The 13628-nt window shown below is 40.9% G+C and overlaps 1 protein-coding gene across 1 annotated transcript in view; it reads left to right on the top strand.

The window, feature by feature from the left end:
* The window catches only part of LOC132825700 (torsin-1A-like), a 35332-nt gene that overhangs the window by 18145 nt on the left and 3559 nt on the right, over positions 1-13628 (top strand). The window contains exon 4 of the mRNA XM_060841097.1: positions 9481-9608. Coding sequence (XP_060697080.1) covers positions 9481-9608 — 128 coding nt within the window. The remainder of the gene's footprint in view (positions 1-9480; positions 9609-13628) is intronic.

Genomic DNA, 13628 nt, shown 5'->3' on the forward strand with positions numbered 1-13628 from the left:
AACGTTAACCATTCCTGTCCCCCTTCTGGCCATGTCTCTGAAATGGTCACAACATCGAAATCCCAGGTACCAACCCATGCTGCAAGTTCACCCATCTTATTCTGGATGCTCCTGGCATTGAAGAACACACATTTCAAACCAACATCCTGATTGCCGGTGCCCTATCGTGGCCTTGTAAATCTATCCCTGACTTCACTACCCTAAACCTCCTGTACACTGGAACTACAATTCAGGTTCCCATCCCCCTGCAACATTAGTTTAACCCCCCTCTCCACCACAGAGCATTAGCACATTTCCCTCCCCCAGGGTATTGGTACCCCACTGGTTCAGGTGAAGACCATCCTGTTTGTAGAGGTTCCATCTTCCCCAGAAAGAGTTCTAATCATCTAAGAATCCAAAACCCTCCCTTCTGCACCACCTCTGCATTCGCTTCACTAGCATGTGGCACGGGCAACAAGCCAGAGATAACAAATCTGTTCGTTTTAGCTCTAAGCTTCCATCCTAACTCTGAATGTTTGCCTTATGACACAGGGTAAACCCTCCTCCTTAATTGAAACCAGCAACACAAACGATTTTTCCCGTGCAGTAATCTGTGAAAATTCAAGAGACCAAGAACTATTTAAAGTAAAAATTAACAACTTTTATTTCTTAAAATATAACAGAGAATAATTAACTAATAACTATTTACAACTCCTGCCTCTAATCTATCTTTTACTTTCCCTCTACAATACTGTCCAATAAAAATCCCAATTAATATTTACAAAACAAAACCTCTTATCTCAAAACCAGGCAGCTTTTGGTTCTTCTCTGTATTCCTGTCTTCTTTTCTTCTTCTTGGGAATTCTTCTTCACAGGTTACTGATTGATAAAGGTACCTTTTAAGAGAGCTAATTTTCAGGCAGTCCTTCCTTGCTGGTAGCTTGGAGTTCTCCTCCCAACTGTGCAATTTTCCCTGGTCTTATATCCCAAAAGTATTGGATTGTGTCATTGGCTTTTAAGGTTGTCAATATACTGAATTTAAACTTGATTGGAAGTTGGTATTTTAGGGTATAATTTAAACTGATTGTTTGAAATCAAATTTGTTTTTGTCTCAAGGCAACCAGCTAATTGAGTTGTTCTACCAAATGTTACTTTTTTTTGTCAGGTACTTCATTCTGTCAGGTAGTTCTACGAGCTAATAACTTAAAGGTACAGTACACCCACATCTTCATAAGACTTCCCCCTTAAGAAAAAATGAACCATTATAATGAAAAGATGGTTTCATTTTTTCTTCTATTTGTTTTTAACACATTATCCTAACATATAGATAACTTTAATATAAGTTCACCTTAACTTCTTCCCATATACCTCTATAAATAACATTAAATAAGTACAAATCTCATCAAAACTTTCAGTCAAATCTGCGATTATATTCTTATGACCTGCAAAATGTCCAATTTTTAAATTAAAAGATTGTAACATAAGACTCCAACAAAATAGTCTCATATTCTTGTCTTTAAAGCTTTCTAAGAATGTAAGTGGACTGTGATCCATGTACGCCACCATCTCCAACATATTGTTTGTGACATACACATTAAAATGTTGTCAGGCCAGTACCAGACTAATAGTTCCTTTTCGATTGTGGAGAATTTCTTCTGGTGGATGTTGATCTTCTTCGAAAAGTAACTAAATGGCAGTTCAATCTGTAGGAATATAGCTCCAACTCCAATGTCACTAGCAACGATGGCGACTTTAAAAGGTTTTGAAAAGTTTGGTGTAGCTAGAAGTGGTTTGGTGGTTAATTTGGCTTTCAAATGGTTGAATGCCTCCTGGCATGGTTTTGTCCACCGAAACTTTGAAGAAGAACAACAAAATGGTTAGCTGTACCACCACACTGCTGAAGCTTGGAACAAACTTCTAATAGAATCCACTGAGTCATAAGAATCGAAGCAGCTCTTTCTTCGAAGTTGGTCGTGGAAGTTCCTCGATGATCCCATGGAACGCAAAGCCGACCTTCCATGACTGATGTTACAACCCAAGAATATCATCTCTGCCTTTGCGAATTTAGTCTTATTTAAGTTTATCACCAGTATCTGCCAACTGTATTATGTCATCATTCCAGGAATTACTAAAGATGGCTACATCGTCCAAATAGACTGCAAGTTTGTTAATGCAGCCACAACTCTGTTGATGAGTCTTTGGAATGGGTTGGGCGCGTTCTTCACTCCAAAAGGCATCACTTTAAGCTGATATAGCCCATTTGGGGTTATGAATGCAGAATTTTCTTTTGCTGACTCTGTTAAAGGTACCTGCCATTAACCACGCATTAAGTTCAACTTGGTGATGTAACTGGCATGTCCAACTTTCTTGATACATCCTCCACTCTAGGAATTGGATAGGAGTCCAATTTTGTAATAGCGTTGACCTTCCGATAATCCACGCAGATTAGTTGAGTCTCGTCCAGATCGGCGAGTTCCACTCGCTGTGGCTTGGTTCGATGATGTTGAGCATGACTTTCACCTCCATATGGACCTGTCTCACTTTGAAAGGGTTGAGCCGACAGGGGTGTTGTTTTATCGAAGCAGTATTCCCTACGTCTGCTTCATGTACAATAGCATTAGTCCTCCCCATCTGATTTTTACAAACATCCTTATAATGCAGTAACAAATCTTTCAACAGGATTCTATACTCCTGAGACGGATAGCTTACTAACCCACTCCTCAATGACGTCATCATTTTTAAATCTATTTTGAAGCATGTCAAAATCAACATCATCTGGATTCCATTCCTCACTCGGTGGGGGCAGTAACTAACACCTGATTTTCCTGTTCTTTCTCCCTAGTATTATACCTGATACCTTTCTTGTCCTATCTGGCATCTTTACTAAATAGTTTGCCTGACAATTTTTTAAAAAAATTTGATAGGGACCACGAAACCTGGCTTTGAAGGGATCTCCTATCGCTGGTTACAATACTAGCACGTCATCCCCTCAGGAAAACATCCGAGTCTCAGAACTTTTATCTGCCGCCTGCTTCATTCTATACTGTGGCCCTCTTTAGATGCTGTTTAGCTAACTCACCTACACAATTTAGTCTCTCTCTCACCTCCAGTACATAATCTAAGTGTGAGACCTCCAACTTTGATCCTGTCAATTTTTCTTTAATTTCAAAGGGCCTCTCACTTCATGCCGGAATATTAACGTAAAGGGAGTGAACTGAGTAGATTCATTTGGGGCATCTCTAAAGGCTAACAATACAAATGTTTTGTTTATCCCAGTTGTTTGGCTAATCCTGTCAGTATGCTCTCAACATGGTCTTCAAGGTCTGATGCCACCTTTCTGAAGCTCCCTGGAATTCAGGATGATACACACTGGATTTGAAGCTATCCATAACCACCTTAAACAGCCTAGCAGTAAAAGTTGACCCTTGATCCAACTGAATCTCTCTGGGTAGCCCATACCATGTGAAGAAAGCTACTAACTCCTCTACCACCTTTTTTGCCTTGATATTCCGTAATGGAATTGCCTCCGGAAATCTGGTAGACACACCCATTGCGGTTAACAAGTACTGGTTCCCATTTTAGTTCTCGGGAAGGAACCTATACACTCAATTGTAACCCACATGAAAGGTTCTTCAAATGCAGGAATTGGCAACAAATGTGCTGGTTTTATTACAGCCTGTGGCTTACCTACCATTTGGCATGTATGGTATGTTCGGCAAAAGTTAACCACATCCTTGTACATTGCAGGCCAATAAAAATGGTTCTGTACCTTAACCTGAGTCTTTCATACCCCTAGGTGACCTCCTACAGGTAGTTCACGTGCTACCCATAACACCAACTGTCTGTATGCTATCGGCAACACAACCTGGTGCACTTCGGCCCATTTCTCCTCTGCACTAACCTGCCATGGTCTCCATTTCCGTCTTAGGATTCTATCTTTCAGAAAATAACCCACCAAAATATTCTCTGCCTCCTTTTCGGAGTACGCATCCACATACATATCTCTTATTGTCTTGCTGTTTGAAAGTCTCTTAGTCTTTCAGGACGAAACATTCTGTCTGACCCTCTACCTGTTCAGGTTTTTCCTGTACCATTACGTCAAACAGGGTATCTGCTAAATGAACCTCAACTCCTTCATAGAACATAGAACAATACAGCACAGAACAGGCCCTTCGGCCCTCAGTGTTGCGCCGACCTGTGAACTATTCTCAGCTTGTCCCCCTACACTATCCCAAAATCATCCATGTGCTTATCTAAAGATTGTTTAAATCTCCCTAATGTGGCTGTGTTGACTACCTTAGCAGGTAGGGCATTTCATGCCCTTACCACTCTCTATTAAAGAACCTGCCTCTGACATCTTTCTTAAATCTATCACCCCTCAATTTGTAGTTATGCCCTCTCGTACAAGCTGATGTCATCATCCTAGAAAAAAAGTCTTTCACTGTCTACCCTATCCAATCCTCTGATCATCTTGTATATCTCTATCAAATCCCCCCTTAGCCCCCGCCTTTCCAATGAGAACAGACCCAAGTGTCTCAGCCTTTCCTCATAAGACCTTCCCTCTAGACCAGGCAACATCCTGGTAAATCTCCTCTGCACCTTTTCCATGCTTCCACATCCTTCCTGTAATGGGGTGACCAGAACTGTACACAATATTTCAAGTGCGGCTGCACTAGCATTTTGTATAGTTGCAGCATGACATTACGGCTCTGGAGCTCAATATCTCTACCAATGAAACCTAACACACCATATGCTGCCTTAACAGCACTATCCACTTGGGTGGCAATTTTCAGAGATCTATGCACATGGACTCCAAGATTCCTCTGCACATCCACACTACCAAGAATCTTTCCATTGACCCAATACTCTGCCTTCCTGTTATTCTTCCCAAAGTGCATCACCTCTCATTTAGCTGCATTGAACTCCATTTTCCACCTCTCAGCCCAATTCTGCAGTTTATCCAAGTCCCCCTGCAACCTGTAACATTCTTCCAAACTGTCTACTACTCCACCGACTTTAGAGTCGTCTGCAAATTTATTAATCCATCCACCTGTGCCTGCGTCTAAAAATGACAAACAGCACTGTTCCCAAAACAGATCCTTGTGGCACACCACTAGTAACCGGACTCCACACTGAATATTTTCCATCAACCACCACTTGCTGCCTTCTTTCAGAAAGCCAGTTTCTAATCCAAACTGCTAAATCACCCTCCATTCCATGCCTCTGCATTTTCTCCAACAGCCTACCATGTGGAACCTTATCAAAGGATTTACTGAAGTCAATGTATACCACGTCAACTACCCTACCCTCATCTACATGCTTGGCCACCTTCTCAAAAAACTCAGTGAGGTTTGTGAGACACGACCTGCCCTTGACGAAACCATGTTGGCTATCTGAAATCAAATTGTTGCTTGCCAGATGATTATAAATCTTCTCTTATAATCCTTTCCAAAATCTTTCCTACAACAGAAGTAAGGCTCACTGGTCTATAATTACCTGAGTCATCTCTGCTGCCCTCCTTGAACAAGGGCACTACATTTGCAATCCTCCAGTCCTCAGGTACTAAACTAGTAGACAATGACGACTCAAATATCAAAGCCGAAGGCTCTGCTATCTCCTCCCTAGCTTCCCAGAGAATCCTCGGATAAATCCCATCCGGCACAAGGGACTTACACTCCTTCTGGAATTGATAACACCTGTGCGTAACTAACCTCGATCCTTTCTAGTCTAATATTCTTCTCCTTATTTTTTGCTTCGTGCTGTGACTTATAATAGTGGATCTAGTTACCATACAGTCTGGGAAAATACCAGGATATTTCTGTTTTAACTCCTCAGTTTCTTGGTCTTCCTTGAGCTTCTCCACAACAAGGGGTGTCACTCTCACCTTGGATCCTGCCAAATCATTCCCAAGAACAAACTGAATTCCTAGAACTGACTCGCTGTCAATTGTTCCCACTGTAACTTCCCCAGTCTTGAGTTGACACTCCAGCCTGATCTTACATCGAGGAATGCTAAATTTCTGTCCATCTATCCCACAAATTACCATGCTCTCAGGTAACAGATCAGAAAGAGTGCATATTTGCTCATCCCTTACTATTAGTGACTGGTTAGATCCTGTATCTCTCAAAATTATAACTTTGTGTCCTTCTCCCCCATTCTTTCTGAGTAAACTTTACCCTCAGAGGTGAATTCTTTGTCGACATCAAGTACTAACTCCATCCCCAGCCCGTGCCAAGGCTGTGCACTCTCCTGCAGTTCCTCGGCTCTTCTTGAGGTCTCCTTTACTACCTTCACTAATGCCACTGGCTTAGTTTCTTTTACCACATCTTTTCCCACAGCGCCTATCCTTAACGACCAGCGCTGTGACATTACATGTCCCACTTTACCACAGTGGAAACACTTGAGGCCTTCCACCACCTCTCCACCCTCTTGGGCTTTTTTTTTAATCCTGTGGTAAATTCTTACCAGTGCTCTCTACTGTTGGTTTCATAGTCTCCTTCTCCCAAGTTCTGTCCCTCACAGGACAAAATTCTGGCTGGAGGCTTGTCTTATGCACTGACATGTACTCATCTGCTAATTCTGCTGCCCTTCTCACTTCCTGAACTTTCTGTTCCTCCACATGAATTCTTCCCATCTCTGGAAGTGCGTTTTTAAGCTCCTGCAGCAGAACAATCTCTCTTAGAGCCTTTGGAACCTCCCCCCCCCCCCCCCCCCCCCCCCCACCGGGATGCGTACACAGCCCCCTACTGTACTCACTGTATACCCATTATTGCGTCGCCAAATACCAGACTAATGCCATTTACAAGTTCGCTGACGACACTACCATAGTCTGTCGAATCTCAGACAGCGATGAAACAGACTACAGACAGGAGGTGGAAGACCTGGAAAAATGGTGCACTCAGAACAACCTAACTCTCAATGCCGGCAAAACCAAGGCACTCATTATTGACTTTTGACGGGATGTTACTCAAGGTCCCCCTACACATTAACAGCACAGAGGCGGAACGGGTGGACATTGTCAAGCTCCTGGGAGTGGTCATCCACAACAAGCTTTCTGGATTCTTCATGTAGACGCACTGGTTACAAAGACCCAACAACATCTCTTCCTCAGGCAGCTGAGGAAATTTGGCATGACGGTGAATACCCTTGCCAACTTTAATCCAGAGCATTCTGTCTGGATGTATCACTACCTGGTATGGCAACTGTACTATTCAAGATCGGAGATAGTTACAGGGATTGATGAACTCGGCCTGGGCTGATGAACTCGGCCCAGGCAATCACAAAGGCCAACCTCCCATCTATAGAATCCATCTACCAGGCCCAGTGGCAATGTTTTTCTACGACCTCTACCATCAGGGAGAAGTTACAGAAGCCTGAACACACGCACTAGCCAGTTTTGTAACAGTTTCTACCCTACGTTGTTAGAATACCGAAAGGACTTAGAAACTCTTAAGATTCACTTGTACCTGTGTTTTTGTTTTTGCCACTGTTTACCTATTATTTACTTACCAATGCTACTTAACTATATGATCTACCTGTATTGCTCACGAGACAAAGCTTTTCACTGTGCCTTGGTATACGTGACAATAGATTCAATTCAATGTCTTATCTATTTTCAAAGCACAAACCCATCGATCAAAATGACAATGTTTAATTGTTTCGAACTTGAAATAAGTCTGACCTGGTTCTTACTTTGTGTTTCTGAGTCACTGTCTATATGCTTCTGGTACTAATTCATAAGTATTTAAAATAGCCTGTTTAACCTCTTCATAATCTCTTGATACCTCATCTTACAGTGCGTCAAATACCTCACTAGTTCTGCCTACCAGTTTGGTCTGAACTAGCATTACCCATAAATTCTCTGACCACTCCATCTGCCGAGCCAGTTTTTCAAATTAGATAAAGAAGGCTTCAACATTTTTCTCATCAAAAAGTGGCAGAGTTTTGACATATTTTTATATATATCATTTCCTTCTCTTTTAATCTCCATCCTGTTAACTTGACTTTGCTGACTAAGTCACAACTTCTCAAGTTCAAATTCTGTCTCTTTCTCTCTTTCTCTCCTCTCCCTTTCTTCTCTCTCTCTCTCTTTGCTCAGCTAAGAACCTTTTGTCTTTTTTTTCCTCTCTCTCCCTTTGTTTGTCTTCTAACTCTATTTTCCTGAAGTGTAATTTAAGTTTTTCTACCTTGACTGCACTTATTTATTTCTCTGACACACCTAAGAGTTTGAAGTAATTCCCTCACAATTTCAGCTTTACTCTTGTCCTTTGTTAAACCCAAATCTAATTTATTTGTTAATACTAAAACTATGGCCTCTTTCGTTTCTTCTAAGCTTTCTTGGCAAACCTGAGAATCATCTTCAAATCCCAGAACCTCTTTAGCAATTTTAAGAGCCATTTCTCTCACTTTCAATTTAATCAACCACAAGTCACCAAAATTAAACACACTGTCTCACCTATGTTTTATTTAAAGATCTACGACACTAACCTGCAAGTGTTTAAATCTGGGATTTTTTTTGTACACCCAAATCTATTTAAATCTGTCTAAACAAGTTCAAGTCCTTGACGAGCCCCCAAACTGTTATGACAGGTAAACCCTCCTGCTTAATTTAAACCAGCAACACAGAAAAGATGTATCCCGTGCAGTAATCTGTGAAAATTCAAGAGGCCAAGAACTATTTAAAGTAAAAATTAACAACTTTATTTCTTAAAATATAACAGAATAATTAACTAACAACTATTTGCAACTCCTTCCTCTAACCTATCTTTTACTTTCTCCTCTACAATACTGGTCCAATAAAAATTCCGATTAAGATTTACAAAGCAAAACTTTTAAATCTCAAAACCATGCAGCTTTCGGTTCTTCTCTGTATTCATGTCTTCTTTTCTTCTTGGGGATTCTGCTTCACAGGTTACTGATCGATAAAGGTACCTTTAAGAGAGCTTTTTTTTGGGCAGTCTTTACATTGCTGGAGGTTTGGCAGTTCTCCTCCCAACTGTTCAACTTTCCCTGGTCTTAAACCCCCAAAGTATCAGATTGTGTCATTGTCTTTTAAAATTGTCAATATACTCAATTTAAACTTGAGGTTGGTATTTTGGGGTATAATTTAAACTGGTCAAATTTGAATTCAAATTTGTTTTTGTCTCAAGGCAACCAGCTAATCAAGTTATTCGACCAAATGTTACATTTTTTTTCAGAACGCTTAATTCTGTTAGGTAGTTCTACTAGCTAATAACTTTCTTAAAGGTATAGTGCACCCACATCTTCACAACAGTAAAGATCATCAAACATTTGCCTGTTGAATCATAAAGAACCTCTCATGATGGACATATAAATGGAGCATCTGAAGAAAGTATAACTTGACAATTAACTAGCACCAATGAATAACAAACCGCTGACTGGCTTGATGGTAATAGCTGATCATTGTGTGGTGTGTAGCTGTTGATGGCAAAGTTTACTCACTTCACTATCGTTATTTTCATGATTATGTTTCATAACCAGCAACGCTGGAGGTGAGCAGATAAACAACGTGGTGCTACACTTCTGGAAAATTCAAAAGGACAGGGAGGAAATTCAATTGGAAGACTTGGAGTCCAAAATATCCAAGGCAGTTTTCAATAATAGACTCAGTAAGTCATCACTTTTTTAAAGAAGGATTATTTTAATAAACGTCCGTATTGTCGATGTATTGTCTTCATTCGGTAGTGTATGTCCTCATTGAACACAGTCATTATAGTTCTAGCTTTACCAATGTGTTCAGATACTGTAGTTATAATATTCCTATTGCAGAACAAATGAAAAGTAAGGTTATTAGTGCAGTCATTATGCTTTGATAATATGCATCTTGTTTCTGGTTACAGAACATCATCTTTGTTTGTTTTCCCAGTCGGACATTCCAGTTCTGAGACCCCCCTCTAAATTTCAGTGATGTCTAGTTGCACCATCATTCAAAACCATCTAATCTATCCAAGGAAAAGAAAAGATTTTGCGACCTTTGTGTTTTACAGAGCACTTGACTGTTTTCAGTGGAGAAATTTAAATGTCATGGTTTTCACTGTGTGAGGGCCCTTCATATTAGCTGTACAAAGAAGATCTAGGTCATTTTTAGGGAGAAACAGAGTTACAAGTTATGTCTGAGAGCGTTTCTTTAATAAAATTGAGATATGTTCATATTTATACAAACAACATGTTATAACAATGTGATAATTAGCATTTTGTGAAAGAAAATCTTTTATTTCCGAATAGTTTTCAAACTTGTGTTTAGGATCTGTAGGTTCAATATAGGTTCAAGTGAGAAATTCACACTGACAGCTCAATAGCTCTGTAGTACCTTGCGACACTAGCGTTGTGCCAGAATGTATAAATTACAGAACTGGTGCAAGAATGATGGGCTGCATGGCATCCTTCCAGCCCTGTAACAATTCTGTGATTATGTATATAGTCAAGAGGACACGGAGGATTTCATGTTATTAATGTTGAATGTGACCATGGAATCCAGAGGCTGTTGTACTTTGGCTTTTAATAAAACAATGAACCTCCTTCAGATTAGGGTGAAAAATTTGTATTTATTCCTTAACATCATTAAGAGATGAAGGCATACTCATTACCTTCATAAGCTTTTGGAATTGACGACTGGGTGAACATTGCTCATGTGATAAAATGTGATTAAGACAGCTACTTAAAAACAAACCCAAATAGAAATTGTTGGAGAAACTCAATAAGTCTGGCAGCATCTGTGGACAGAAAGCAGAGTTAATGTCTCAAGTCCAGTGTCCCTTCAGGGAAAAAAAAGTAGGAACACTGGTTCCTGAGGATTATTCAGAGCAGAGCAAAACACAAAAGTAAAGCAATAGTAAAACACTGGTCTGAATCCATTTGAAGTATTGTGTTCAATTCTGGGCTTTACACTTTACAAAGGATGTCAAAGACTGGGCAAGGTGCAGAACAGATTCACTGGTAGCTGAAGGAAAGCTGAGGTACTGCACGTTAGAGCAGAGAAGCTTAAGAGGAGTTTAGATGGAGGGGTGCTCAAAATCATGAGCAGCTTTGAGAGTGTAAAAAGGAGAAAATGCTTCCACTGGTGGGAAGGTCAGTAGCTCAAGAAGTCTGATTTAAGTCATCTGCAAAAGGAGTAGCGATAATTTGACAATTTTTCCATAGCCGTTTGTGGGAATTGGGAATATTTTACAAACCAGCACAAAAAAAACACATTCCAAAATTCAATTAGAAGGGAAAGAAAGTTTCAGGCTCTGAGGGTAGGCAGTAATATGGTCTTGGAGTAATCTCTAGAGCCAGGCTAACACTCTGGGCAATGCATTCCTGCTCTACTCTGGTTAATGGTGAAATCTGAATTTGATTAATAAATCTAGAATTAAAAGCTGGTCTCATGGTGACCAGGAAATCACTGTTAGTTGTAAAAAAAAAAGCAAAAATCCCACTTTATTAACGTCCTATAGGGAAGGAAACTGCTGTACTTAGCTGATTATGTGATCATTGTTTCACATGACTCCGGATTGAGCAGCAATGTGGCAGACTGTAATGACGAAGCAAATCCCTCAGGACTTTGCCTGTGATGCCCACATCCCATTAAAGAATAAAACAAAAGGAGTAGAGTAGTGAGACCACTGAGCAAGCTATATCGGGGAGCTGACAGTGGCCTCTTCCTGTACTGTGCTAAACCGTGCACTGCCAACACCTCATTACCTTACTTGACATGCTCCTCATGGGAGTTACTGTTATCGCTGACCAACACGCTGTGACATTTATTTCAAGCCCCAAAGGTTTTACTCCTGGAAGCTTCTGGTTTGTTAGGTACAAACACATGGGTTAGGAGCAGGAGGAGACCATTCTGCCCTTCAGGCTGCTGTGTTATTCAATAAGATTATGGCGGATCTGATTATTTCCAATTCCACATTCCCCTTTAACCTTTCGCACCTTCAGCGTCTCTGCCTTAAAGATATTCCATGGCCTCGCCTCCACCACCTTCTGAGGTAAAGTTCCAGGGTCTCATGACCCTCTGAGAGAAAAGGAATTCTCCCCATCTCTGTCTTGAAAGGGTATGCCCAATTTTAAAACAAACGTCCTGAGTTCTGGACTCATCACTTGTCAAGTCTGTTCAGCATCTTTTATACTTCACTGAAGTCAGCCTTCACTCTTCTGTACCTCCAGTGACCCACTCTGTCCAACCTTTCCTCAAATGACAACACACTCATTCCAAGTATTAGTTCAGGGCAGAAAAACTCAGCAGGTCTGGCAGCATCTCTGAAGAGAAAAACTGAACTAACTTTTCAAGTCCAGTATGAGTTCTGCAGAATATTTTGGATTCAGCATTAACTGAGCTTCTCTCTCCTGAGATGCTGCCATAGAGTCAGAGTCATACAGCACGGAAACAGACCCTTCGGCCCAACACGTCCATGCCGACTGAATTTCCCAAACTTAATGTAATCCCATTTGCCTGCATTTGGTCCATATTCCCTCCAAACCTTTCCTATTCCTGGACCTATCCAAATATCTTTTAAATGTCGTAATTGTACCTCCATCTACCGTTTCTTCTGGCATTTCTTACATAAACCACTCTTTGCATGAAAAGACCTGCCGAGTTTCTCCAGCATGTTCTCTATTTCAGATCACTGGCATCTGCAGTATTTTGCCTTTATTTCAGTGATCAATCTATAAGCCTCCTCTGAACCGCTTCCAACGAATTTACATCTTTCCTTAAATAAGGAGATCAAAGAAGCACACTGATTTCAAGATGTAGTCTCACCAATGCTCCGGACACTGCAGCATAACACTCTATATGTTCAGCTTCTCTTGTATTAAACAACGGCATTCTATTAGTTCTCTGAATTGCTTGCTGTATCTGCAAAACAAGGTTTTGTGACTCATGCACGATAACACGTTATGAACCTGGGAATGCAACAGTTATTACCCATTTTGCTAATATTCAGCTTTTTTATTCTATCTGCCAAAGTAAGCAACTTTAGATTTTACTACGCCATACTCCATCTGCCAGATTTTTGCCCACTCACCATCTATATTTGTCAGCATCCTCCTTATGTCCTTTTCACACATACTTGCTTACCTATCTCTGTGCTGCCTGCAAGTTTAGCCACTAATGCCTTCACTGCCCTCACCTCAGCCATTGATATAAATTGTAAAATGTTGAGGTCTCAGCACAGACCACTGTGGGAACCTGCTCATCACATCTTGCCAATCAGAATCATTTGTGTGTACCCGATTTACTGCCAACCGACCAGTCTTCTATCGTCTGTTGCCCGCCATACCATGCACTTCTACTTTGCACAATAACCTTTTATATGGCAACTTAGCAAATTCCTTCTGGAAATCCATGTGCATCAGTCGGGTCCACTTATCCACAGTGCATGGTATTCCGTCAAATAGTTAACTGGTTAAACACAATTTTCTTTCCACTAAACCATGTTGACACACCACCCAGATCTGGGTGGGATGGTGGCTCAGTGGTTAGCACTGCTGCCTCACAGTCACAGAGTCCCAGGTTCGATTCCAGCCTCGGGTGACTGTCTGTGTGGAGTTTGCACATTCTCCCCGTGTCTGCATGGGTTTCTTCTGGGTGCTTCGGTTTCCTCCCACAGTCCAAAGATGTGCGGGTCAGGTGAATTGGCCATGCT

This window comes from Hemiscyllium ocellatum, chromosome 21 (assembly GCF_020745735.1).
Source record: "Hemiscyllium ocellatum isolate sHemOce1 chromosome 21, sHemOce1.pat.X.cur, whole genome shotgun sequence".
Lineage (NCBI taxonomy): Eukaryota > Metazoa > Chordata > Chondrichthyes > Orectolobiformes > Hemiscylliidae > Hemiscyllium > Hemiscyllium ocellatum.